Source organism: Engraulis encrasicolus, chromosome 17 (genome assembly GCF_034702125.1).
Source record: "Engraulis encrasicolus isolate BLACKSEA-1 chromosome 17, IST_EnEncr_1.0, whole genome shotgun sequence".
Classification (NCBI taxonomy): domain Eukaryota; kingdom Metazoa; phylum Chordata; class Actinopteri; order Clupeiformes; family Engraulidae; genus Engraulis; species Engraulis encrasicolus.
The window spans coordinates 5,625,350-5,650,349 of record NC_085873.1 but is presented as its reverse complement, the minus strand read 5'-3'; the positions used below and the strand labels follow the sequence as shown (position 1 = coordinate 5,650,349).

Here is a 25,000-nt window from a genome sequence, read left to right as displayed (position 1 = left end):
TCGGCGCAAGAGAAACAGATTGGGGCTGTTTGTTCATTCATACAATAATACCCTCTTCGACTTCCTTTCTCCCCCCTCCCTCACATTTTATGGTGTAATATGATGCCTTGCAGATAACGGACTTTTAATCGCTTGGAACAATTATTTGTGGCTCCCATGACCAGAGATTAATGTTCCGTTTGTTTTGGTCGCCCTGATATTGTCTTATTTATTAGCCTCAATGGTTCAATGAATGCTATACCTTGTGAGGCGAGTTACCTGGAAGCCAAAGCGCTACTTTAGCAATGTTGTACCAAGGCTAATAGAATATAGTGTACACTGATCCGTTGATACACTGACAGACATGAATAGAGCAGTAGAGGTACTGCTAGACATCGTACTGCTCTACCGCTGAAGCGCAACCAGCGTGACGTTTACTGGAGGCGCGGCAAATTCGCTGACCGGAGTGCGCCTCTCTGGAAGTTGGGGTTGAGTCGAGAGCGCACAGAGACAGACTGGGGACCAGTGCTCGGAAGGGAAGCGCAGTGGGTGCGTTCGAAGTGCCGCTACACTCTGACCAGTTGTCAGGGAGCGACCTCGGATTGTTTTTTTGAAAGTCTTTAAGGATCTTGCAGGGGAGCGAAACAACTTCTGGGGAGAAACGTAAACGGGAAGTGAGAAGAGCGTTGACGATGGATAAACATAAAGGTATGGCAAACTGATAATTTATACATGGCAAATCAAAATAAAGGACGAGAGAGAACGCAAACATTGTCAATGACACTTTGATAAGAGGGTGTACGTTTTTGCTAACAGTTAATGAATGTCCATGAGAAAATACATGTTTGTAGCCTACATGTTAATTCTATTTTATATGATTCATGTCCTGGTGTTTTTTTTACATGGCCATGCTGTGAAACAAGGCGCGTAAGCTCATCTGCTTGGCACCCCACCTACTGCAGAGATACGTGACGGGTTTTGAAAACTGTGAGAGGAAAAAAAACATTCCTCATATTGCTCTCCAGCGGGACATAAATATTTCATTAACTGAGCGGTGGTGTCTGAATGAATTTCGCCGAAGCAACTGCAGTAGCCTGCGCGCGGCGCTCAGCCTCTGGTGTTTCCCTTCTTCGCTGTGGGCAGTGCCTCGCGCGTCTGTCCTCGCCTTGTCTGCTGCGCTGAGGAGGTCCCCTAGTTTAATTGTTTTCACATAAGACAACACACAAGGCAGCTGTTCCTTTAGAACAAACATGTACATTTCAAGTAAATGCAATGGTCAAGTATGGGTCTAATGCGGGTGAAAGTGTCCCTTTATGAGCTGACGGAGCGTTAGGACGTAGGATGGGGCAGCAACGCATCGTTGAAGTTTGAACATAGACTATCAGAAGTTGTTACAGTTTTTCCCTACACGCTTTTAGACCTGCTCTCTCGGGGAGCCAACACCAACTGTTTTGTCCTGTGATGTGGTGATGTCTTGTCTTGTGTTATTATGTGCAGGGCGATTAGGCCTATTCTTGTTATGGTGTTTTTATTGGATCTTTTTTAAATGTTGACCAGCAGACTTCAGGCTAATTCTCGAGCATTATGTGCAACAGGTGACGATGGAATGTTGCAAATCTGCGTGCTTGGACGTTCGCCAGCAATCTGATTTCTGCCCAAATTTGCCAAACTGCTCAAACACTGAGAAGGTCAGGCTATTTATAGCCTGGCTGCACTGAAAATAGTCCACAGGAAACGAAAATAACCAAGTTCTTGTCTTGTTCGCTCTTGTTCTTTGTCAGCCTTTTGGCCTCCCATTTTACTGGGCCAGACGCACTGATGATTTTCTCATGGACACTAGCCTAGAAAAGGAGACGATACTAAAGGCTATGTCTACGTATCCACAAGAACGCAGCCAGATAAAATATATTTCACGTGGCCCCTCCGGAGAAGTCATCGAAAATATTTACCGCCCTCGGGTTCATCCATCTATCCTATCCTCTCCTCCTCAGGGGGGCGAGTGCGTTTATGTGTGTGTTGTGTTTGTCATCTGTTCAATTTCCAATTCTTCTATTTTAATCCTGTTCTTTCTTGTCTGGTGAAATGGTAAATAAATAGAAGTTTGTGCTGCTGATAGGGTGTTCGCAGGGCATCGTTCCCAGCGGATGCAATTGTTCTTTTCCAGAGGATTCCGCGCGTGCTTGTGGTTAGATTCTTATTCTGCGGTATGTGAGACTTTACATTCTGTTTCGCAAACCCGATCTCTTACCGTGGGGAAGTGTGATAACTCTCTGACATAGTGGGGAGGAGAGGAGAGGAGAGGAGAGAAGAAGAGAGAGGGAGGGCAGGAAGTTGGGGGGCCATCACCCTCCGGATGGAATGTGTCCATGTAGCATCAAGTAGTTCATAGACCACATATTATAAACGGTGATGGATGTGGGGAATTTTGAAATACAGTGTCAAGCAATATCGCGACTTAACCATACTGGTCTCATTGCATTCAATATCTCGTTGAAGAATCTGTCAACATGCGGTGCGCCATAGCGTTGGTGACGTAAGTCTAACAGCTGTGCAGTGCATTGCAGTGGGCCATCCCTATTCTACACAGGTGCATTGTGGCTGATCATACATGGACGGAGGGTACATCTGAAAGGGACACTGTGTAACATTTTTATCTGTTTCTTTCCAGAAACATGCTGCCCATTCACACCTTTTTCATGAATATGCACCACTACCCTCAAATTCTGACATGGAAAGGTGGAGCTTCTCCATGTCTGCCATATTGACTTAACAGGACATTTTCGTGGCAACACTGGCCTACTGTAATTTGGTCATACTGGTATCTATTACTTCACAGTTAGGCCTAAGTAAATAGTCGTGGAAAGTTCATTTTAACAACAGGCAGCAGTTTCACTGAGAAGCATTATTGCATTACCTACTTTGGCCACCATTCTACACAGTGCAAGACACTGTGTACAGAGAGTGTGATTCATGCGTATGTTAAGCCTTGTTCAGCAGCTTCTCTGCAGCCACATCAATGTAACCTATGTGGTGGCTTTTCTAAAAGCAGGTACAGTAGTGTTGTAACGAGTGTTGTAGAGTTTCAAACAAAGCCTCAGTCATACACGAAAAGAGAAGGCGGTGGTAGGCTATGTGAAACTCTCGCTTCTTTAATGTAGTTCCTCTCCGACTTGAACAAAGCTATGTAAGTCTACTACAACAACTAGCTTGTGTGTAGGCAAAAATGCAGATGTACAATCATTCCATTTCAAAAGCCTGAAGTCAGAAACAAAATAGTTTTGTCAGGTTCTCTCTAATGCTTCCCATGGTCTGAAAATTCTTATCTCGACCTACCTACCTAAATCATAACCGCGTTTCTAATTCAAAACATATGAGGATGCTCCGAACATCCTGTGCAGTGTGCAGCAAATCACCCGTGTGACTCTAAGCTAATTTAGCAAAATGGCTTGGCAGACACAGTAAGTCATTTGCTCTCCTCCATGCTGATGTGAAGTGATCCATCTCCCTCCCTTGATTCAGAAACCTCCCTCAGTCCCCAATATGGTCGGGATTATGAAGTCACTTTTTCAAATGATTGTTGGCATTGTTGTCTGATAAATTGCTTTTTTCCTCCTGAAATAGAGAAGACTCTTCGGACGTGATTGTTGTAGAAAACAATTCACCATCCTTTGCTCTAGGGGAAATGCTTCGTAATTATTTGCACATGGATGATAACGCCTGAAGACATGTAAAGAAAGGAATGTCTTCAAACTTGTCGGTCAGGCAGCTGCCTAATTAATCACAACACTGGTTTTAACTAATGCAGTTTTCATTAGTTTGATACAGGTTTAGGCCTATTATGTAAGTCGTGGCTCACTGATAAAAGAGTTGGCCTTGTGACCACAAAGATGCAGGTTTGAAGCCCATGTCCTCCATGGCCGAAGTGCACTTGAGCAAGGCGCCAATGCTCCAGGGACAGAAAACAATACCCTGTTCCTAAATAACTGTAAGTCGCTTTGAACACAACTGTCATAAATGTAACATATTGATAATAATATAGTAAAGCAAATTCATTTTGATATCCCCAATGGCCTTCACCAGTCTGTCAGTGGTTAGGTTATATTTATAGGTTTATATAAAGGTTTATAGCCTAATGTTTTCTGCATACATGCAGCACCGCTGACAGCTTTCGCTGGGCCCAGGACAAAGTCATCTGAACGGGCTCGCTACGAAATATATACATTGGAATGGGGGCCCAATTCTGGTCCCCTTATCTCCCTGGGCCCGGGACAACATACCCCTTTGTCCCCACCCTGTCGGCGGGCCTGCATACATGTTACCAGTTGAAGAGGTTGAACTGTGGTTTCCATACAGAAGGTCACAGCCAGAGCAACAATCACCCGTATACAGCTCAGTGTGGTGGAACTGTGTTGTGGTGAGAGACTGCTGAGAAACAGTCTCACACGAGGGGGAAAGCGTGACGTGTGCATGTGTGTGTGCATGTGCGTGTGTGTGTGTTTGTGTGTGTGCGTGTGCATTTGTGGATGTGTAAGGGGGATGTGTGTGGAGTGGTTTTGGTTTTGGGTTGGGAGAGACCATGTGAATTTCTTGTTTTTGTGAGATAAGAGAGGAGGGGGAGGGAGCAGGGCTACAGGGGAGGGCAAGCAGGCATTATGGGATACGGTTGGTGCCAGTGTTTGTGGTGGGGCTTTGGAGAGAACCGTCTCATTTGTCATCCCTGCCTCATTTGTCCCATGGCAAACATTGCATGGGGGTGACATGTTTTGCTTTTCCACCCGTTTAGATGTTTGGCTCTTCCCAGAGGTCATCCCACCATATTAGCACCCTCTGTATTTGTGTGACATTAATGTTGCTGATAGCAGGGCCACTGTCAACTTTGGCTGGGCCTGGGACAAAGTCATCTAAAAGGCCCAACCAACCAATACAATGAGGACCCAATTCTGCCCCAATCCCTCACCCCAACCAAACACACACTTTCTCTGTGCCCAGGACAAATGACCCCTTTCTTTACCCTTCCCTGGACCTATATTGTATACAAGTGGTTCCCAAACTTTTTCTGTGTGGACCCCCTTATGGGCCCCAGAATATTGTTAAATATTAACGTGATCGTGAAAAGGAAAAAATATATTAACCATTAAAGCGAAAACTGTTACTAATCAATTCATGGAATGTTATATAATGAAAGCATCAAGCTTTTATGTATTATGTTTTATGCCCCCGGCAGCACTTCTGCCCCCCCCCCCCGACACACACACACACACACACACACACACAGGTGTTCTGACCCCCATTTGGTGACCTTTGGTGTATACAGTGTCTTTGATGGTGATAATGAATGTATCTTAGCACTAAGAGACTTTACTAACACTGAAATAAATTGTGTAGATGATAAACATCCTCCAGCTGGGCCTCTTGCAAATGGCTTCTCTCTCTCTCTCTCTCTCTCTCTCTCTCTCTCTCTCTCTCTCTCTCTCTCGCTCCCCTTCTGGATTAATGAAGAACGAACCCGTTTGATGTCAAGCATAACTCGTGGAACTGGAAGTATCTTCTTATGAACTCGACATTAGCACCGGGTCTAACAATTCACTGTCAAAGAGATGGAATGCATCCTTTGAAGGCCTTGAAATGAAAGCAAAACAAGCTTAAGCTTAAGGGGCGAAAAGCCAAGCGCTAGACTGCGCCACAGCTGATTGATCGTTCTGCTGAGCGTCACTTGTGTAACCTGGCAAGTCAGATTTTAACATGAAAAGCAAAGTCTGGCGTCAAACCATTAGCGAAGTATATCCTTTGTCTTTCATTGCCATCAGGGCTGCTGACAGATTTTGCTGGGTCCAAGACAACATTTTCTGAAAGGGCCCCGCTCTCAATACATACAGAGTACTAATGGGGACCCCATTCTTGGCCCACACTCTCCCTGGGCCCAGGCCAACTGACCTGTTTGGCCTCCCCTATCGATGGGCCTGCTGCTGGATGTCACCGATGTAGCTAGCTGGCAAACCAGATTTTAGCCTGGCGTTTACACCATTTATTAGTGAAGCCATGGAACTAACAGTTGGCATTCAGACTTTTTCAAACTGCTTAAATGCCTGCGATAGGACAGTACAGTCGCAGCAACCTTGCCTGGTTCACACTAGATCAGGGGTTCCCAAACTTTTTTCTCTGGGGACCACATTATCATTCCTTACTGTGATCAGGGGCCGGGATCAATCATGTGGACTGTATACTAGGCCACTGCCTGTTATAGCCATAATTTCTAATAATAATTACACGCTGAAGAAGGGCTTTGCCCGAAACGTTTGTAGGCGATTAAACTGAAGAGATCTGAAACCTGAAGAGTGCTGTCCTTTGCTTCCTTCATTTATAATTTCTAGCACAAAATAGTTTATCATTACAAGTGATTTACAAAAGAGGTGAGTGATAGCCTCACATGTTTTTCAATTTGAAATACCACATGTTTTCCTTTTAATTTCCAATAGCCATGTAAAAATAGCAAGGAAAGGCTAGAAAAATATGGCGATTGACAGTTTAGGAGTGATACAATAGACATGGTAGGCCTGTTTATATTACAGTGAGATGAGAAACTATCAAGACAAGAAACTTCTGGTGATTCACACAAGTTAGTGAAAATGAAACTGTAGGAAGGCCTGTTAATAAACCAAATAAAATATTTCAAAAATACTACATTTTATCTTTTTTTCTGTGAGGATTGCTTCTTTGGGCCAGTTCAAATGGTGAGATGCAGAGAGGTGGAGGGCCAGTCAAAGGGGCCTGGCGGGCCACATCCGGCCCCCGGGCCTTAGTTTGGGGACCCCTGCACTAGATCATATCAGTGAGATATGGTCTGGACACCGCCTACTGAATCTCTCTTTGCAGAGATGTTGTTTATATTTACTGGCCGTTACGAGGCTATCATTTGGTGTATACATATCTTAGCCAATTGTATTCAAATAAACTGCAAGCTTGCATTTGTCGAGTAATACACGTCATCATCTTTCCAACCCTCCCTGCTCTCCCTACCTCAGGCTAGCACTTCGGAACGACCAACCATCCATCCATCCATCCATCCGTCTTTGAATTGTCCCCTATGGTGTGACGCTAGACCAAACTAACCTGACTCTTGCCAGATGAATGGGTTCCGCCCTTGCTCCTGAAAGATTTATCTGGAGCTCCGCCACAGGTGTTTAACGACCTGCTTCTTCGGGGGGCAATCGCTATTCCGACATAGCGCTATTCCGACATGCCGCTATTCCGACTCTTTTTAGGGGTTAGGGTTAGGGTTAGGGTTAGGGTTAAGGTTAGGGATGTCGGAATAGCGGCATGTAGGAATAGCGGCGGACGGTGGAAAACGTGTCGGTATTCCGACAATAGACATTAACGTCGGAATAGCGACATGTTGGAATAGCGCCACGTAACCGCTTCTTTGACTACTCAGATTCGAAAATACAGTTAACATGACAGAATCAATGTCGATGACTGAGTCCATGCGAGTAGCCATTGTTGCTTGAACAACTGTCGGGTTTCACATATTTTTTCCTTCTCCACCACATTCAAAGTTTGGCTACGTCACATCGCTGAAAATCCTGTTATCCTGATTGGTTCTATTGCGTTTTGGTTCGGGAGCAGGACGAATCCGAAGGTTGCATGTGAGCTCACGAAGCTGAGCGGAAATACACGACGGTCTGTTGAGTGTCAGACTCCAAGTCCAAACAGCCAGGCAAAAAAGAAATTACTGCTTGGGTGGATTTATATTGCTTACTTGTGCTAGGCTTACTCAGGCAAAGGCACTGTAGCCCTACGGTACATCTCTGGAGGCCCAGGTGTGTCCAAGCAATGACAGCATCTAACATCTCTCCGAGTGAGAGAGGGCAATGGGGTGGGGCAGATGGGGAGGGAGCGTTGGATCTAAATCCATCCACAGTGTGCTGTTTCTTTTCTTATCCCACAGATTTCCTATTCTTCTGCCCCCACAACCCCCCACCCTAGCCTCCAACCCCAGGCCCTGTTTCTTTTTCTCTCTCTCTAAGCTTCAAAGGAGGGAGATTTTTTTATATTATTATTTTTTTTCCCTTTCGGAGGGGAACCAAATCTCACCCCAGAGAGGGGCCTCGGGTCTGTGATACCACTGAGTTTCCTGGCCCCACCCTTGGATGGATACTGTAGGTCTTTGGATCTCAGGTCCATCCGTCTGTATACCCCGGTTCCGTCCCAATGTCGTTCCAGGAATGGGCCAATTCTGGGCCAACTCCCACTACTCCTAGCCTGGGAAATCCCATGCTGCTTTGCACAATCGCTCCGATCTGAAAGACAGCATGGCAGCCTCCCTAATCAAGGGAGCCTGAGCTAGGGAGCCAATCAGAGAGCAGGGAGGCGTGGAAAGGTGATGACTGCAGTTTGGTTGTATAGATACAGCGGACATGATTACATACACACCAAATGACAAATTCATAACGGCCAATAAACGACCATGGGCAATCGTAAACCACACCTTTCCTATGCGTAGGTCAGCTCCAGAATATCTTGTGAAATCGGCTTGTGTTAACCAGGCAACACTACTGCTGCTGTTTAGAGGACTTGCTTCTGATGGTGCCACTTTCACTTGAATTCAGATCCTTTAAAGTTGCAGTGTCGGAAGAGTGTGGAAAATGGGAGGCGGACAGAGAAGGAAGGATGGAGAGAGAGAGAGAGAGAGAGAGAGAGAGAGAAGGAAGAGGAGGAGGAGATAGGAAAGGGAAGGACAGAGAGATTTTTGGAGAGGGAGGGTGGTAACAGTAGATGGGTGGGCGTGATGTGAGAAGAAGAAGAAGAAGAAGAAGAAGAAGAAGAAGAAGAAGAAGAAGAAGAAGAAGAAGAAAAAGAAGAAGAAGGAGCTAGAAGAAGAAGAAGGAGGAGAAGAAGACATACAAGGGTTAAGAGATAATAAAAGAGGAACAGAAGAGGAAAGAAGGGGGTAGAGAATTTCAGGGTGAGCTAGTGTGAGACTCACAGAGGAAAGGGAAGCGCACTGAGATGTTGGAGAGGGAAGAGGACACCTACGGTAGGTGGGTGGATGGGGTGTGAGAAGAAGCCAAAAGAAGCCAAAGGAAACATAAGAGAGGGCAAGAGGGAGAAAGGAGAAAAGAAAGAAGGAAAGAAAAAAGGAGGGGTGGAGAATGCAGGGTGAACGAGTGTGAGACTCTTCGACGCCCGCTGCATCTCAATAAAGAGAGAAGGGGCAAGGAGGGGGGGGCCCGAGCTGCTTTAAAGACGCAGCTCAGGAATGGAGAGATCAGCAGTTTTTTTCTCTCTCTTTCTTTCTCTCTCTCTCTCTCTCTCTCTCTCTCTCTCTCTACTTCCCTTGCTGGTGTGCTCCCTGTTTTTTATAGAGAGAGGTAGAGAGAAAGAGAAAGAGAGGGCAAGTAAGCTGGTTAGAAAAGGGTGAGAGAGGCTGAGAGGCTAAGTCAAAAATTCAAAGGAGAGAGAGAGAGAAAGAGAGAGAGAGAGAGAGAGAGAGAGAGAGAGAGAGAGAGAGAGAGAGAGAGAGACTTAAAGAAAGCTAAAGGAAGAGTCTGCAGAGCATGTAGATAAAAGAGTAGGAAGGGGAGAGTAAAAACGCCAGGGAAAGGAGGAGAAGAGTGAGGGAAGACAGAGGAGAAGAGGAGAGGAGAGGAGGGATGAGAGGAGTAGGGTAATCCCATCCCATCTTCACTATGCCGTAAACCCTCTCGCTCAATTGGGAAGAGGAGAGGCAGGGAGAGGAGGAGTTAGGTGGAGAGCAAGGAAAGGAGGTAGAGAGGGAGTGAGGGATGAGAGGAGGGATGGAAGGAGGAGGGTATCCCATGTCACCCTCTGCTGTAAAACCTTTCACTCTCGCTCAAGTGGGTAGGGTAGAGGCAAAAAAAGGCAGGGAGAGGACGATATGAGGGGAGGAGGGAGGGAGGAGAGGAGGTAGAGAAGTGGGAGAGGAGGTAGAGAGGGAGGAAGGGATGGAGAGGAGGAAAGGAGGGATGGCATGAGAGGAGGAGGGTATGCCATCCCACCCTCTCCACTGTTCAGTATCTGCCATAAACCCTCTTGCTCAAAAGCTGCCGCTGCCCTCATTAGATCATATCCCTAGCTGAATACACACACACACACACACACACGCACGCCACGCACGCCACGCACGCACGCACACACACACACGCGCACACGCACACACACACACACGCACACACACACACACACACACACACACACACACACACACACACACACACACACACACACACACCAACTAACTTCTGCAGATCTGAAGGCAGCCGAGTGGGACCAACTACAGTACATCTCATTAGTATGCTGCCGTCCATAGCCATTCCCATTGGGACTGGGAGTGGGAGCTCACTTTGGTAGATTCTGCCAGATTTAATTCAACACTTAGTGGGAGTATGGCAACACCATGAGTGTTGAAATTGACTTTCCAAGTGTTGGAATTTGCGGTATTACAGAAAGAGAGAGAGAAAGAGAGAGAGAGGGAGAGACTGTATGAAGACCCACACACGTGCACGCATACATGCACGCATGTGTATGCACATGCACACACACACACATGCACGCGCATGCACACAGACACGCACGCACGCACGCACGCGCATGCACACAGACACGCACGCACGCACGCACGCACGCACGCACGCACGCACGCACACACACACACACACACACACACACACACACACACACACACACACACACACACACACACACACACACAAATGAGGCAAAGAAGAGAAAAATGTTATAATATTCTAATATTCTCTTTGAACAACTTTTCTCTCCCCTGAAAACCCAGCATTGCCCAAAATCTGCAAAAGCTTGCATGACAAGATCATTCAAGAGTTCTCGTTTCCTCGTTTACTTCAGTTGGTGCTTCTTCTGAATACTCATGCCTAATGCTGCTGATGCTTTTGCTGTAGCTCAGTGATTTTCAACTTTCTTTAACAACCTTTGACCTCATCATAAGCCTCCCAATGCCTCCTTGACCTCATCATAAGCCACACACACACACACACACACAGACACACACACACACACACACACCCAAGCTACATCTTTCTGAACGCCACCCTAATGCTCCGTGGGGGGCTGTAGAGCCCCTGTTGAGAAACACTATTCTGTGGTCCACTATGGGCATTGTCAGTGTGGGCGTTTGTACTGTAGACTTTTCTGCCCCAAGCACTGCAGTTGGTTTGTGTGCATACTGCATACCATATCAAGAGTCATGTTTTCATCAAAGGGGTTGAGTTGACTGTAATAGGCCCACTAGTGTGTTGTAATGGTTGCATAGATCTCAGTGTGTGTGGTGTTAAAGTTGGTGTGTGTGTGTTTGTGTGCGCGCGTGTGTGTGTGTGTGTTTGTGTGCGCGCGTGTGTGTGTGTGTGTGTATGTGCGTGTGTGTGTGTGTGTGTGTGTGTGTGTGTGTGTGTGTGTGTGTGTGTGTGTGTGTGTGTGTGTGTGTGTGTGTGTGTGTGTGTGCGTATATTCGTGCGTGCATGTGCGTGTGCATGCGTTTGTGTGTGTGTGTGCATACGATATCAGAGTTGGGTTGACTAGACTATAATTGGCCCTCTAGTGCTTTGTAATGGTCACATTGGTGGCGTTGATGCACTATGTATCAGTGTGGCTGATCTGCCCTAGACTTCAGAGTGTGTGTGGTTTAGTTAGTTCATGTGTTTCTCTCTGTGTGTGTGTGTGTGTGTGTGTGTGTGTGTGTGTGTGTGTGTGTGTGTGTGTGTGTGTGTGTGTGTGTGTGTGTGTGTGTGTGAGAGAGAGAGAGAGAGAGCCGGTAAGTGGGGAGCGGTGTGGACAACAGCTGTGGAAGTAGTTGTTGTGTTATTGTTATCATGATCATTTGGCCTTATCAAATCGTATCGTTTTCAAAAGAAAGTGTGCACTTCCTTGTGGCCCACTTAAGCGTTGTAATGGTGAACTATCTGTGTGGGTGATCTGACCGAGCTGACCGTGTGACCGTGTGTGTGTGTGTGTGTGTGTGTGTGTGTCTGCACGCGTTGGAGCCTTCAGTGGGATGCTCAAATTTGACCTTCATGAAGAGACGAAAGTGTAAAGTTCTTTTGTTTCGGCATGCATGATTGCATCGCCATGCTGTAATCGGCAGTTAGTGAAGTTGCGGAACTTAAGTGGGCTTCGCTATGCAGTCGCGTGGGAATGAAAAACAAAGCGCGCACACGACACGCATGTGTTTGTGTGCGTCACTAGAAACGGTCACTAGCTTCAGATTTGCATTTCGCATTCTTGCTCACCTCTAGCCTGGGAATTCTCATGCAGCCTCGCGCTCTCGTTCTGTGGTGCGTCTCTCAATAGCGTTGTTGTTAGCCTGTTACCAACTTGGGTAGTTGTCAACGGAAAATTGAATCGCAAACAACAAAGCAACTAACGTAGTTAGCAACTATGGTTTCGAGAAATGCACCTCAGATCTGAAGGACAGCATGGAAAACCCTGAGTGAAATCTTCTATGTGGGAAGCTAACCACATAACAGGCAAGGATTGGCTGACATATTATTAAACAAGCGAAAACACATCGTTTGTTTGTAGATCCACCGTGTCGACACCAGATGCGAAACCAGATTTCCATCCAGCTTTACATGGAATTTCAAATTGTTTAGCTCAACGAGGAAATGAATAAATGATTCTTTCCCAGGCTATATCCCACTTGTGAGGTATTCTGTTGATGGCCAGGCTAGCAGCTCACTCCATTCTGGCACAGGTGAAGCGTTTCACCTTACATTTCTCCTCTTGGAGTACAAAAGTGTTTTATCAACCAGCGGGAGATTAGGCTCGTGTGTTTAGAACAAGGAAATGAGAAAAGGGGGTGTAAGAACCCAAAACGTAATAACTGCCCATAACGTAATAACTGCCCATAACGTAATAATTTGGGCGTAATAAAACCCATAACCTAATAACTTGCCCATAACGTAATAAAAATTCCTTACCCATAACGTAATAACGTTCTGCCCATAACGTAATAAGTTATTACGTTATGGGCAGGTTATTACATTATAGGCCTTACTCTAAAAAAAAGCGTTGATAATGTAATAACGATGCCCATAACGTAATAACTGCCAGTAATGTAATCATTTGGGCCCATTTGGAACATAAAAAAGCCAATAGCGTCAAATAGCAACAATGGTAAATGTGTAGCCAAGTGTTTTAAGTAAACATTAGCTAAGGTTGGTTGACAGGTATTGCTAACCATGCTAATAATACTAAATTGTTAACTATCTACATTTTATTCAGTAAATAAAATGTAACTAGAAGCACTCAGAGAGCGCAGACTTCCGCCAAGGATGCTGCTTGATACATTTGACCATGTTACACCCTAAATCTTTCTGCCTTGTTTTAGTGCTGTTCTCGCAATTCAATTTCTGGTCACTAGGGGGCGTCTAGATAGTGAAGAATCTTTTGAAAAGTCCTGGTTCCGGTTCGTGATCCAGATCACCACCAGAATTTAATCACTTGTTCCTTGGGTCATTACTAATAGCTCCACACAGTTTCGTCCAAATCACTTGATTCATTTTTGAGCTATCCTCCTGACAGTATCTTTCAAAAAGTCCTGGTTCCGGTTCGTGATCCGGATCACCCCCAGAATTTAATCACTTGTTCCTTGGGTCATTATCAACAAACCCACAAAGTTTTGTCCAAAAATGTTTAGTTTTTGAGTTATGCTGCTGACAAACAGACAGAAAAACAGACAGACAAATCAACGCGACCGAAAACATTATCTCCTTGGTGGAGGTAATTAGCTAATGTTGTTTTTATGCCCTGATGGAACAGACATCTAGGGGCTGTGACAATGTAGTTTAATGATGATATTAAACTACCAATTATGGTAATATTGCTTATTAGCAATAGCAGGTTAGCTGATATGATTACTATACAAACTATCTTAAAAATGCTAATTATGGTACAAAATGAAATGATTAACTACGACTCTAGTCTTACTCAACAAAAGTAGGTTAACAAAGATACTAATAAGGTTAATTATTTTAAGATGTTTTATTGGACTGTCTGTTAGGCTATTTCAGTTTTCAATGCTATATGCAGTAGCTCAGAGTAGATGGTTTATGCTAAATATGCTAGCACTCAGCACACACAGCATTTTTAGCATTTTCTGTGGGAATGCAGTCTCGTTATAACTTGGGAAATTCCATGCTGCCTTGTCCAATCGTTCCAATGTGAAAGACCTCATGGAAACACTATACTTGTGTGCAGTTTGTACCATTGTACCAAATTAAATGAACTTCTGACAACATCTGAACATCAAATATTATCTTATTGTGATGCATTGTAAAATACATTTTACAATTTATTTGATTTTTTTTATTTTATTATTTATTTGAAATAGGCCTATATTTATATCCCCGAAACGCGGAGCGGCGGGGATGTAATGGTTTTGCGTGCGCCGCTGCCGCCGCCGCCGCGTCCGCCGCCGCCGCGTCCGCCGCCACCGCCGCCACCGCCGCCACCGCCGCCACCGCCGCGTAAGGTCTTTCATGTTAACGCGATAACTTTTGAACGGATGTTTGGATTTGTCCCAGATTTTTTGGGTGAATGCTCTAGGGCAGGTTCATGAACTGATTTGAGTTTGGAGGTCAACACTTTCAAGATGGCTGAATTCAAGATGGCCGAATTTTTGTTTGGCCCATAACTTCTGACTGGGTGGATGGATTTCTCCCAGATTTGGTGTGTTAATGCTCTAGGGTGGGTTCATGAACTTATTCGAGTTTGGAGGCCAACACTTTCAAGATGGCTGAATTCAAGATGGCCGAATTTTTGTTTGGCTCATAACGTCTGACCAGTCGGATGGATTTCTCCCAGATTTGGTGTGTTAATGCTCTAGGGTAGGTTCATGAACTTATTCGAGTTTGGAGGCCAACACTTTCAAGATGGCTGAATTCAAGATGGCCGAAATTTTGTTTGGCTCATAACTTCTGACCAGTCGGATGGATTTGTCCCAGATTTGGTGTGTTAATGCTCTAGGGTAGGTTCATGAACTGATTTGAGTTTGGAGGTCAACAGTTTCAAAATGGCGGAATTTTTATTTGGCCCATAACTTCTGACTGGGTGGATTGATTTGCCCGGTACTACCTTATTTTAACAGTTCACCATTTCAGTGAATCTACCATATTATTTAGGTACAGTGTAACAATATTTAATACCATGTAATACTAGTGTAATACCAGTGTAACAATATGCAATACCAGGTACAGTGTAATAACCAATGTACAATATTTAATACCATGTAATACTAGTGTAATACCAGTGTAACAATATACAATACCATGTAATACCACTTACACAAAAATACATGATGTAGTACAAAATTGATACATGGTGTTACACTGGTATTACATGGTATTAAATATTGTTACAATGGTTATTACACTGTACCTAATGTGGTATTTTCACTGTAATAGTGAACCATTAAAACAGTGTTACCATATGCCCCATTTTTTGCTTCATTTTCACAATAGTCATTTGGTTTTAACCCATTGAGGTCTAAGTGCCCTTGAGAGGGCAATTTGACATGTCTCCAAAAACAAATCTGTAACTCTGTGAGTTTTTGTCATTGAAACACATAAGTTACACCATTAGAAACATCAGACCTTCCAGGTTTCAAATATACATATATTAAATAAATTATATAGCTGGCCCAATTTAAAGAAAGTGAAAAGAAATCTTCGCATATTCTGTACTCTCTGCCTGTAGCAGCCACACCTATAGCTATTCACATGTAAAGTACCGGTGCTTGAGTGGCTATTCAGAGGTGACAACACGCCCCTTTCAGGTAGGGTAAACACAGAAGACGTAGAGTGACAGGGGGGTTGGGACTATCAGAGCACATGGGGATTGACAGGGGGGTGTGGGCCATTAGAGGTTTTTCACACCTATCTCATTAGTATTCAAATGAGACAGGCAGTGGCAGTGACATAGTCATTCTTTTTTGCATTTTGTATGAAAACAACAAAACATTTCTAAATGCACTTTTCACTTTTATGCTGCCAACACATTTGTTTATTGATATATTTATTGTGTGTTTTCTTGAACTTTTTGAAGACGTCTGAAACCTGTTTTTTTGTACAGTTGTGTTTATACTCAATTTAAATAAAACATGTTTGTATGACATCCAATTTTTTTCAGATTATTTCTTGTCAGGATTTTCACAATACAACCATATATTCCACTTTTGCATAGATGCTTACTGTTAGCTGAAAATACTTGAAAATGTCAGGGTGGTGCAAGCAGCCTAAAAGCCTCTGAAAGGCCTTAGACCTCAGAGGGTTAAGCCTATGCACGTCATTGATCTATGTATAGATATTAAATATATTTCTTTAATATTTTGTATTTATCATTTACGTTTATGAAAAGGTGGACGGGAGTGGTAGGAATGATGGGGGACTGGAAGCGTTGCGTTTCGGGGATATACCTTAAGCAGTCGAAGGCAACTGCACAGGCAGTCTAGTTTACATTTGAGATTGAAGTGGATTAAGAGAATAGATTCATTAGAATAGAGGGGGCTGTTTTCCAGCAGGGGCCATTTTACTATTTTGCTTAAAAATAAAAATAGAACACACTGAAAAGAGTCCTCACAGGAAGCACAAGAGTCCTCATAGGAAGCACAAGTCCCTTTTCAGTTTTTGTGGGTATATCAAACAGTTCGGTCCGGTTCGACGTATTCAGACCTAAAGGTCTTGGCCTTAGCTGAAGCTGCCTCCTTGTCTGATGGTGACTCTGCCTATGTCTCTGATGTTGATCCTGCCCCTGTCCCTGATGGTGACCCTGCCTCTGCCCCTGATGGTGACCCTGCCTCTGTTCCTGATGGTGACCCTGCCTCTACTCCGGATGTTGATCCTGCCTCTGTTCCTGATGGTGACCCTGCCTCTGTCCCTGATGGTGACCCTGTCTCTGTCTCTGATGTTGATGATGCCTCTGCCCCTGGTGCTGAAAAACCCATGTGTCATGGAGCTCCCTATTAACCTTCAGAGGTTTTACAGAAAAGTATTGGTTTTGTCCTTGAACAAGATATGGCCATGCTTGGGGCATTTAAAGTGATGGTTCGGAGTAGTTTTCTGCCATGGTGCTGAAGCTGCCTCCTTGTCTGATGGTGACTATGTCTAGTCTATGTCCCTGATGTTGATCCTGCCTCTGCCCCTGATGGCAAAGGCAGGACAGAATCTATTCAGCTTGAGTTGATAATAATAAACTCCAGCACTATTTCCAAACTTCCAAATGCTTAGTTTGGTGAATAGAGACCATATTTGTACTACTGTAGAAGTTTGGTGTCATGACATGTTAATTTTCTGAGGTAGGTTTGGAGATGTATGTGAATGCCTAATAGCACTTAAGCCAAGCTATTCGGAATAGCCATACAATAACTCGGTAACTCTGCTAATGTTCGCCCAAGCCAGAAAACACTTTGGGTGGACTACTGGATGGATGTCACGGTTCAAATGGCATTAGGGTGAATCTACTCTGAACCATCGCTTTAGTGTCACACCTGATCCGTCAGCTGTGCACCATGTTTAATCAAAAAAAAAATATGAGATGCTCTTGTGGAGAGCCTACTTGAAGGCGACTGTGGAGGTGACATATCAATAGGCATCATGAAGCTGTACAAGGCTGCTGGACGCAGCAGCCTTCTCAGCACACGACTGAAAGGCTTATTATGCGAGAACAGCCAATGGATGAAAGGGTGGATACTTCTTAGTCATGTAGGCTACGGACAAAATCAAGGACATTTACTGGAAAAAGTAACGTCAGTATTACAGTATGTGGATGTTATTCTACCTCATGTTTATGTTGAGTATGCATATTTTGTTTGTTTACATTTTTTACATTTAAAAGTTTGAGTCAGAACAAAGCAAGATCACAGCACACTCCAACACTTCAGCCATGATATTTATGGAAAGTAATGCCAATTTTATGTTGAACTCATTTTACCTAATGTTTATGTTGAGGATGCTACAGTATGTGTGTGTGTTTTACATTTCAATATGATGAAAAGTATTCTGGTAAAATAGAATTTTATACAGAATAGCAGTCTGTCATTTTAATTAACATTATTTTTTGTATAACAAACAAAAGACATTTAATCTCACTATTTGTGTAGTTCATGTATGAAATTTGCAGTTCAAATGTTTGCATTAAAGGAATTGAAATTTTGAATACTGTAGGCTATGTATTTGTCATTATTATAATAGCTAAAAACTTCGTAGTTAGACAATTGGATTGAACAGGAAATGCAGAGGATAAGGATAGATTGCATTCTCACAGAAAATGCTGGAAGCGGGCTTGCCTTTTGGGGCAGAGATGAAACAAAGTACTATTGAGAAAACAAAGCTAAAAGAAATGTTGGAAAAAAAATCCATCCACCCAGTCAGAAGTTATGGGCCAAACAATTCAGCCATTTTGGATTCAGCCATCTTGAAAGTGTTGTAGCTCTGCGTTTTGGGGATATACTAAATTACATACATGGTATTTTAAGTTGGCTAAGGAACACTGCATATGATATAATTTTGAAAATCAACATGGGTCCGAGTGGGATTCAAACTCACAACCTCCATATCTGTAATCCAGGACCTTTGCCATTGATACTAAATGACATACATGGTATTTGAAGTTGGCTAAGGAACACTGCATATATAATTTTGAAAATCAACATGGGTTCGAGTGGGATTCGAACTCCCAACCTCCATATCTCTAATCCAGCACCTTTGTCATTGATACTAAATGACATACATGGTATTTTTTAAATTGGATAAGGAACACTGCATATGATATAATTTTGAAAATCAACATGAGTCCGAGTGGGATTCAAGCTCCCAACCTCCATATTGCAGGACTATTACCATTGGGCCAAGCAGCTGCCTATGAAAAGCATTACAGCAAGACAATATTACATTGCATTGAAGAGCTGAACAATAGACTTCTAGAACTACAGAGCAGTTGCTCGTTAAGAATAGAATGTTGAGAGAAAGTGACAGTTGAGATGGAACCCTATATTGGCTGCACCTGTTCTGATTGACTGAATGGCAGTTAGTATGGTGCTCTAAGGCAGAGGGCAGAATCAGAAACAGTTTTTTTGTCTTTAGCTTGATGTTGCTAAAAAAACTAAAAGGAATTGGCACGTGTCCTGCTTACAGATTGGAGTCATACGTGTGATCTCTCTAACAGTCTCTGAATGAAGTTTATAGGTTAAAAGGTTTAGTCACAAATAGACCTCTTGTGGGACATGCGCTGACCTCTTGAAAAAGGCACTTCAAGCCTCAATGGGAAAACCAATGTAAAAGCCCTATCGTTTTTACACACCTGCCAATTAAAAAGTAATGGGAGTTGGGAGATAAAACTTTGACAATTTGGAGACATCCCATAGAGCTCGCTAACAATGCGTCAACTAAACTTCTAGGTGAAAGTGTTGATGTTTTATGAACGAAAAAGCCTCCTACACTCTGATCTTTAGAGTGGCGGAACCTTGGTTCATGAAGGTTCTACCATTGTTTTCAATGGGGACCCAAACTTGCACAAAATCGCCAAAAAGCGGAAAAACGACAAGAGACACGGACACGCTATAGCAGAACAAATGATCTCCAAGCCGAGCCGGTCGTTTTAGTGTTTGAATGGTGTCTCTATCTGGAAAGGCCTAGGACAGGGGTCGGGAACCTTTTTGGTGGAGAGAGCCATAAACGCCCATTTTTAAAAAAAAATATTTTTTGTGAGAGCCATACCATTTTCGCCATTATTTCTAATGCTAATTGTCATGCACAGAAGGGAATACAAGTAACGCTTGCATTGGGGACAAGAAGGGAGAGCTAACGAAAGAAGAACTAAAACTACTTGTAGATGTGCTGATGTGCATTTAAGAAGCCACGCGCATGCATTACCTTAAGTTTCTATCTTTTATGCATCGGAGTTGCCAATGAGCAATGAGAATGACGGAGGTGCTTCTATTCTAGCCATCAGACAGACACAGGGAAGGTGCATGAGGAGGGAGGAGGGAGGGAGAGAGAACTTCAAGACAGGATGCTCATCTTGGTCGCGCTGACATAGTTAACATTTTACAGTTGATATGTGGCTGACATGTCTATTTTTAGTAATTCGCGAAAATGCCCTACAAAGCGCGTCCCTTACCGACATGCGTCCCCAGAACGCATGATTTAACCGCCAAATAGGCTACAGGGCGATTCCGTATTTCAGGGGACGAATGGCAACCCTACGTTTGCCTTCGCATTGTGGCACCAGTTATCTCGCAATCACACTAAACTGGGAAAGACTTACGTCAGTTGATTCAGCAAAAGTTCTTCCTGTAATCGAGGGAGAAGTACAGCGCTGCATTTATATCCCTCACTTGCGTTTCCTCCACTTGATTTGCCATCATAATGGCACGGTCGTGAACAGTTTCTTTGTTTTGGATACAACCGTTAGCCAGCTGAACTTTAGGTAAAGCATTACGGATGGAATGTTATCTCACACGACACGACCCAGCGCTGGCACGGCATTGTCCAATAAAAAAACGCGTTTTTCATATCTGTACAGTAGCCTTCGTCGAAGGCCTGTGCTTGGCTCAGCTGATCGGACCTGGGATGGATTAAATGCGCGATCATACTTTATATTTTGAATATTATCTTAACTTTTCGATTTCAGTAGGTCCATTTTTAATTTAGTGCCGTAACAAAATTATTCATGGCTTATTGAGTAAACAAATGACAGGTTTGTCCGAGAGCCACATGCAGTTCCCAAAAGAGCCACATGTGGCTCGCGAGCCATAGGTTCCCGACCCCTGGCCTAGGAGGAGATCCATTTTCTATTTTTACCGCCCTGCACAAGAGAATAAAGCAAGCAAGCAAGCATAAACTTTACTTAGAGATTACTAGAATCTGGCCTTGCTCTGCAAGCCCGCTTAAATATCCAGTCACTGTTATTTGCTGCAACAATAGAGGTCAGACGAAATATGAACAGTACAATAGTAAAGTGCATTGCAAATACTGAAGTCATCTGTGCGTTACTGGCAGTTATTACGTTATGGGCATCGTTATTACATTATCAAAGCTTTTTTTTAGTGTAAGGCCCATAACGTAATAACATGCCCATAACGTAATGACTTATTACGTTATGGGCAGAACGTTATTACGTTATGGGTAAGGAATTTTTATTACGTTATGGGCAAGTTATTACGTTATGGGTTTTATTACGCCAAAATTATTACGTTATGGGCAGTTATTACGTTATGGGCAGTTATTACGTTTTGGGTTCTTACAGGGGGAAATTTTATTCAGCTAGAATAAACCAGATGGATTAGCGTTCTTGAAAATGTCAGCCTCTATACATCACTTTCTTCCCCATGAATCTCAGGTTGCATTGATCGTTCACTCCCTTACTGTAGGATCTCCTGTTCTGTATAATTTTGGGTCTTGCGGTTGCCGTTTCCTTAAAACTTGTTGTAGGTGTAGGGTTGCAATGCACCTGCAGAGAAAAATACTTCACATAGTTCACATACATGCATTGTGTAAGTACAACAATTGTCCATGATATTTCAAATTCCTACAAGGCAATATACGATGGTCAAATGTGCTAATGCCTACAGTAAGTTGTATTACTCTCATACTTTCAATTTCAACACATGAGTTATTATTACACATATCTGCAAACTGTAGTTGGTTTGTACATTCAACGAACTGTGTAAAAGAAAAAACAGAACACGCCAAAAGTCAAACTCTGTCATGGTTCTACATACACTGATGCTTTGCCATGTCTCTATGGTCTTTTTTTCCCTTGCTTTCAAAAAGTAAATCCATCCATGATTCCATTTAAAATGTCTTCTTGTCCCTACTGTTCTCCCTTGTGTTCTGAACCCTCTGCACCCTTGCTGACCTCTCTCTGTGTTTGGGATATCTGGGGCCCAGTGTTATTGCTGCAGTGACCACAGTGTAGTGGCCCTGGCCTTGTCACATATTCCATTGTGTGTGTGTGTGTGTGTGTGTGTGTGTGTGTGTGTGTGTGTGTGTGTGTGTGTGTGTGTGTGTGTGTGTGTGTGTGTGTGTGTGTGTGTGTGTGTGTGTGTGTGTGTGTGTGTGTGTGTGTGTGCGCCTGTGTGTGTGTGCGTGCGTGTGTGTGTGCGTGTGTGTGTGTGTGTGTGTGTGTGTGTGTGTGTGTGTGTGTGTGTGTGTGTGTCCCTTTAAAACAAACAGTGTGTGTGTGTGTGTGTGTGTGTGTGTGTGTGTGTGTGTGTGCGCGTGTGTGTGGCCCCCTTGTAATGGACATGGCATCGAACCACAAAGACAGTTTATATTAATTGACTCATTAATATCTCATTGTGAGAACACCTACTCATTTTGCACTAATCGTCACCTCCAGCACCTCTTTCCGCTCATTTCCGTCCTTCAATTGAAATTCAGGGTGAGAGATTTAAGTAGCAGCCAAAAGACTACAGTAATAACATAACATTTGGGTTGGAGACCGTGGTAAAGCCATCGCAGCATCATCAACTGTCATCACCAGCCAATTATATGCCTCAATGAGGTCATGCCAGTCTCTCAGACTAAGGGGGCCGGCCAATCAGATGTTAGCTTGTTGGCCACCCTCACCGACTTCCCTTGTGCGGGACCACTTAAACTGCAAATGCACTCCCAATCTGTTGTCATGGCAGCCAAGCGACAAGCAAAACAATTACACACGAAGGGTCATAAGTGGGGGGTCATTAAGTAGTTAGAGAAAAATCGACTGTGTTTTTGTTGGTATTGTACAGTTCTGACTGAGTCATGGAAGGCTTTCGGCCTGGTATAATGGTTTTTGGCGAGTAGATTGAGGGTAGCGAGTTGTGGACGGGTCTCTATGGGGTTTGCCCATCACTTGCTTGATTGCTCTGCTATAGCACTTTGTGTCACTGGCCATGTCCGCTTCTTTTTTCCTGCCACACACATGCACGTCATGCACATTGTGCATGTACACACACGCTCAAACACACATACACACTTGTATGCTTGCGCACACACACACACACACACACACACACACACACACACACACACACACACACACACACACACACACACACACACACACACACACATACACACACTCACACACACACATGTGCGCGCACGCGCGCACACACACACACACACATACACACACACGTGTGCACACACGCACGCGCGCACGCACACACACACACACACACACAGAAAGCGAGAGACAGTGAACAAGACAGTCACACACACACACACACACACACACACACACACACACACACACACACACACACACACACACACACACACACACACACACACACACACACACACAGACACACACACACACACACACACACACACAAACAGAGAGAGAAAGAGAGAGAGACAGTGAACAAGACATTCACACACACACACACACACACACACACACACACACACACACACACACACACACACACACACACACACACACACACACACACACACACACACACAGGGGATGACCTCAGTTCCCCCTTTAAAACAAACAGAGCCATCCATAGTCATCTCCCGTTCCGTTCGCCAGAAGCATTACTCATAATTATCATCTGGGCTGCAAATGTCAATCACGGAACCAGCACACCATCGCCACGGCGACGCCAAGACACAGGGAGCATAGCAAGGACAAAGTGCTGATCTGAAAAGCAGTGGCTGTAGTGAAGCCGAGAACAAATACAAGCACATCCCAGAAAAAAACAAAACTTTTTTCTATAATAGATCACTAAAATAAATCACTGAAATGAAGTTGCAAAGGACGAAGAAAAAGGAGTCCAAACTCGAAACAATAAAACAGAAACAACCCAAACCAATAATGAGACACAGAGCTTAGCTGACATCAAGGATTACTATAAAGAACAGAGCACTCTAGAATCTTTGTTTAACTCGGTTGCAGCCCCTATTATAAATGAGCTGTTACCAGAGTGGCAATGACCAAGTCGTAATGTATTACCAAAGATTCTCTGTTCTAAAAAAGTCAGATTCGCCCATAGGCGCCCATTATAAAAGTCTCCTATCAGGTCTCCTAAAGGGGCGTGGCCGACGTCATAAGTGAAACAGGAAGGAACGTAGAGCTGGCCGTCTCTGCATTAAGAACGTCTCTGGTATTACTACCACTGCACTGTCATAGTGTTTTTCTCAGTGACAATTAGTGTTCCACTGGTGGAACGGCGCACATTAAGGGGCTACTGCTTTCATCACTGTCTCCTCCTGGGTCCAAATCTAGAGCTTAGCTGATACTTACAATTTATACTGTAGGGCTTCTTGTCTCCATTATCACAGAGATAGTAATGAGAGTTAAATGCTTTGTCATGTATTCAACATGGGCTATATATGGTATTAAAATGAAACACCTTAAAATCCAGAGGGCTTCGCGACCCACTGTGGATCTTTGGCGACCCATAGGTTGGGTCCCAACCCATAGGTTGGGAACCACTGCTTTAGGGCTTCTTGCCTCCATTATCACAGAGATGGTAATGAGGGTTGGGAACAGGGACTGAGTGGTGGTGGAGAGAGATAGGCAGGGCCAGGATACAGCCCAAGCCACACTCGAACCTGGGCATGGGCAGGCAATCCCATCTGTAGGCGGCTGCACAAGCACACAGCACCACACACAGCAAGACGCCAGGTTAACTAGCAGGTTAATTAACATCCCCCTGACTGAGGTACCCTGAGCATGGTACCATCCCAACGCACTGCTCCCTTGTGGTGCTTGTGGTGCCATTGGGGGCTGCCCCCTTGCACGGGTGAGGCAATGAAACTTTGTTGTGTGCAGTGTGCACTTGTGTGCTGTGGAGTGCAGTGTCACAATGATAATTGGAGTTGGAGTGTTCCAGGTGGGCTTTCACTTTCCCTTAACTGATACTTTACGTCCCAGGCCCTTCAGTCTTTCCTGAGAGCGTCCCATGCACAACATTCCTGCTGTGCCACACTCCATTGCTTGCTGAAAATAGACTTCAGTTACATCAGTTTATCTTTTCCTA

General features: G+C 44.1%; 1 protein-coding gene across 2 annotated transcripts in view; it reads left to right on the top strand.

Moving 5' to 3' along the window:
* Nucleotides 1-417: 417 nt before the first annotated feature.
* afap1l2 (actin filament associated protein 1-like 2) overlaps nt 418-25,000 on the top strand; it is a 115,866-nt gene continuing 91,283 nt past the window's right edge. For both annotated transcript variants that reach the window (XM_063221627.1, XM_063221626.1), the window contains exon 1: nt 418-687. In XM_063221627.1, coding sequence (XP_063077697.1) covers nt 672-687 — 16 coding nt within the window. In that variant the 5' untranslated portion in view covers nt 418-671. The remainder of the gene's footprint in view (nt 688-25,000) is intronic.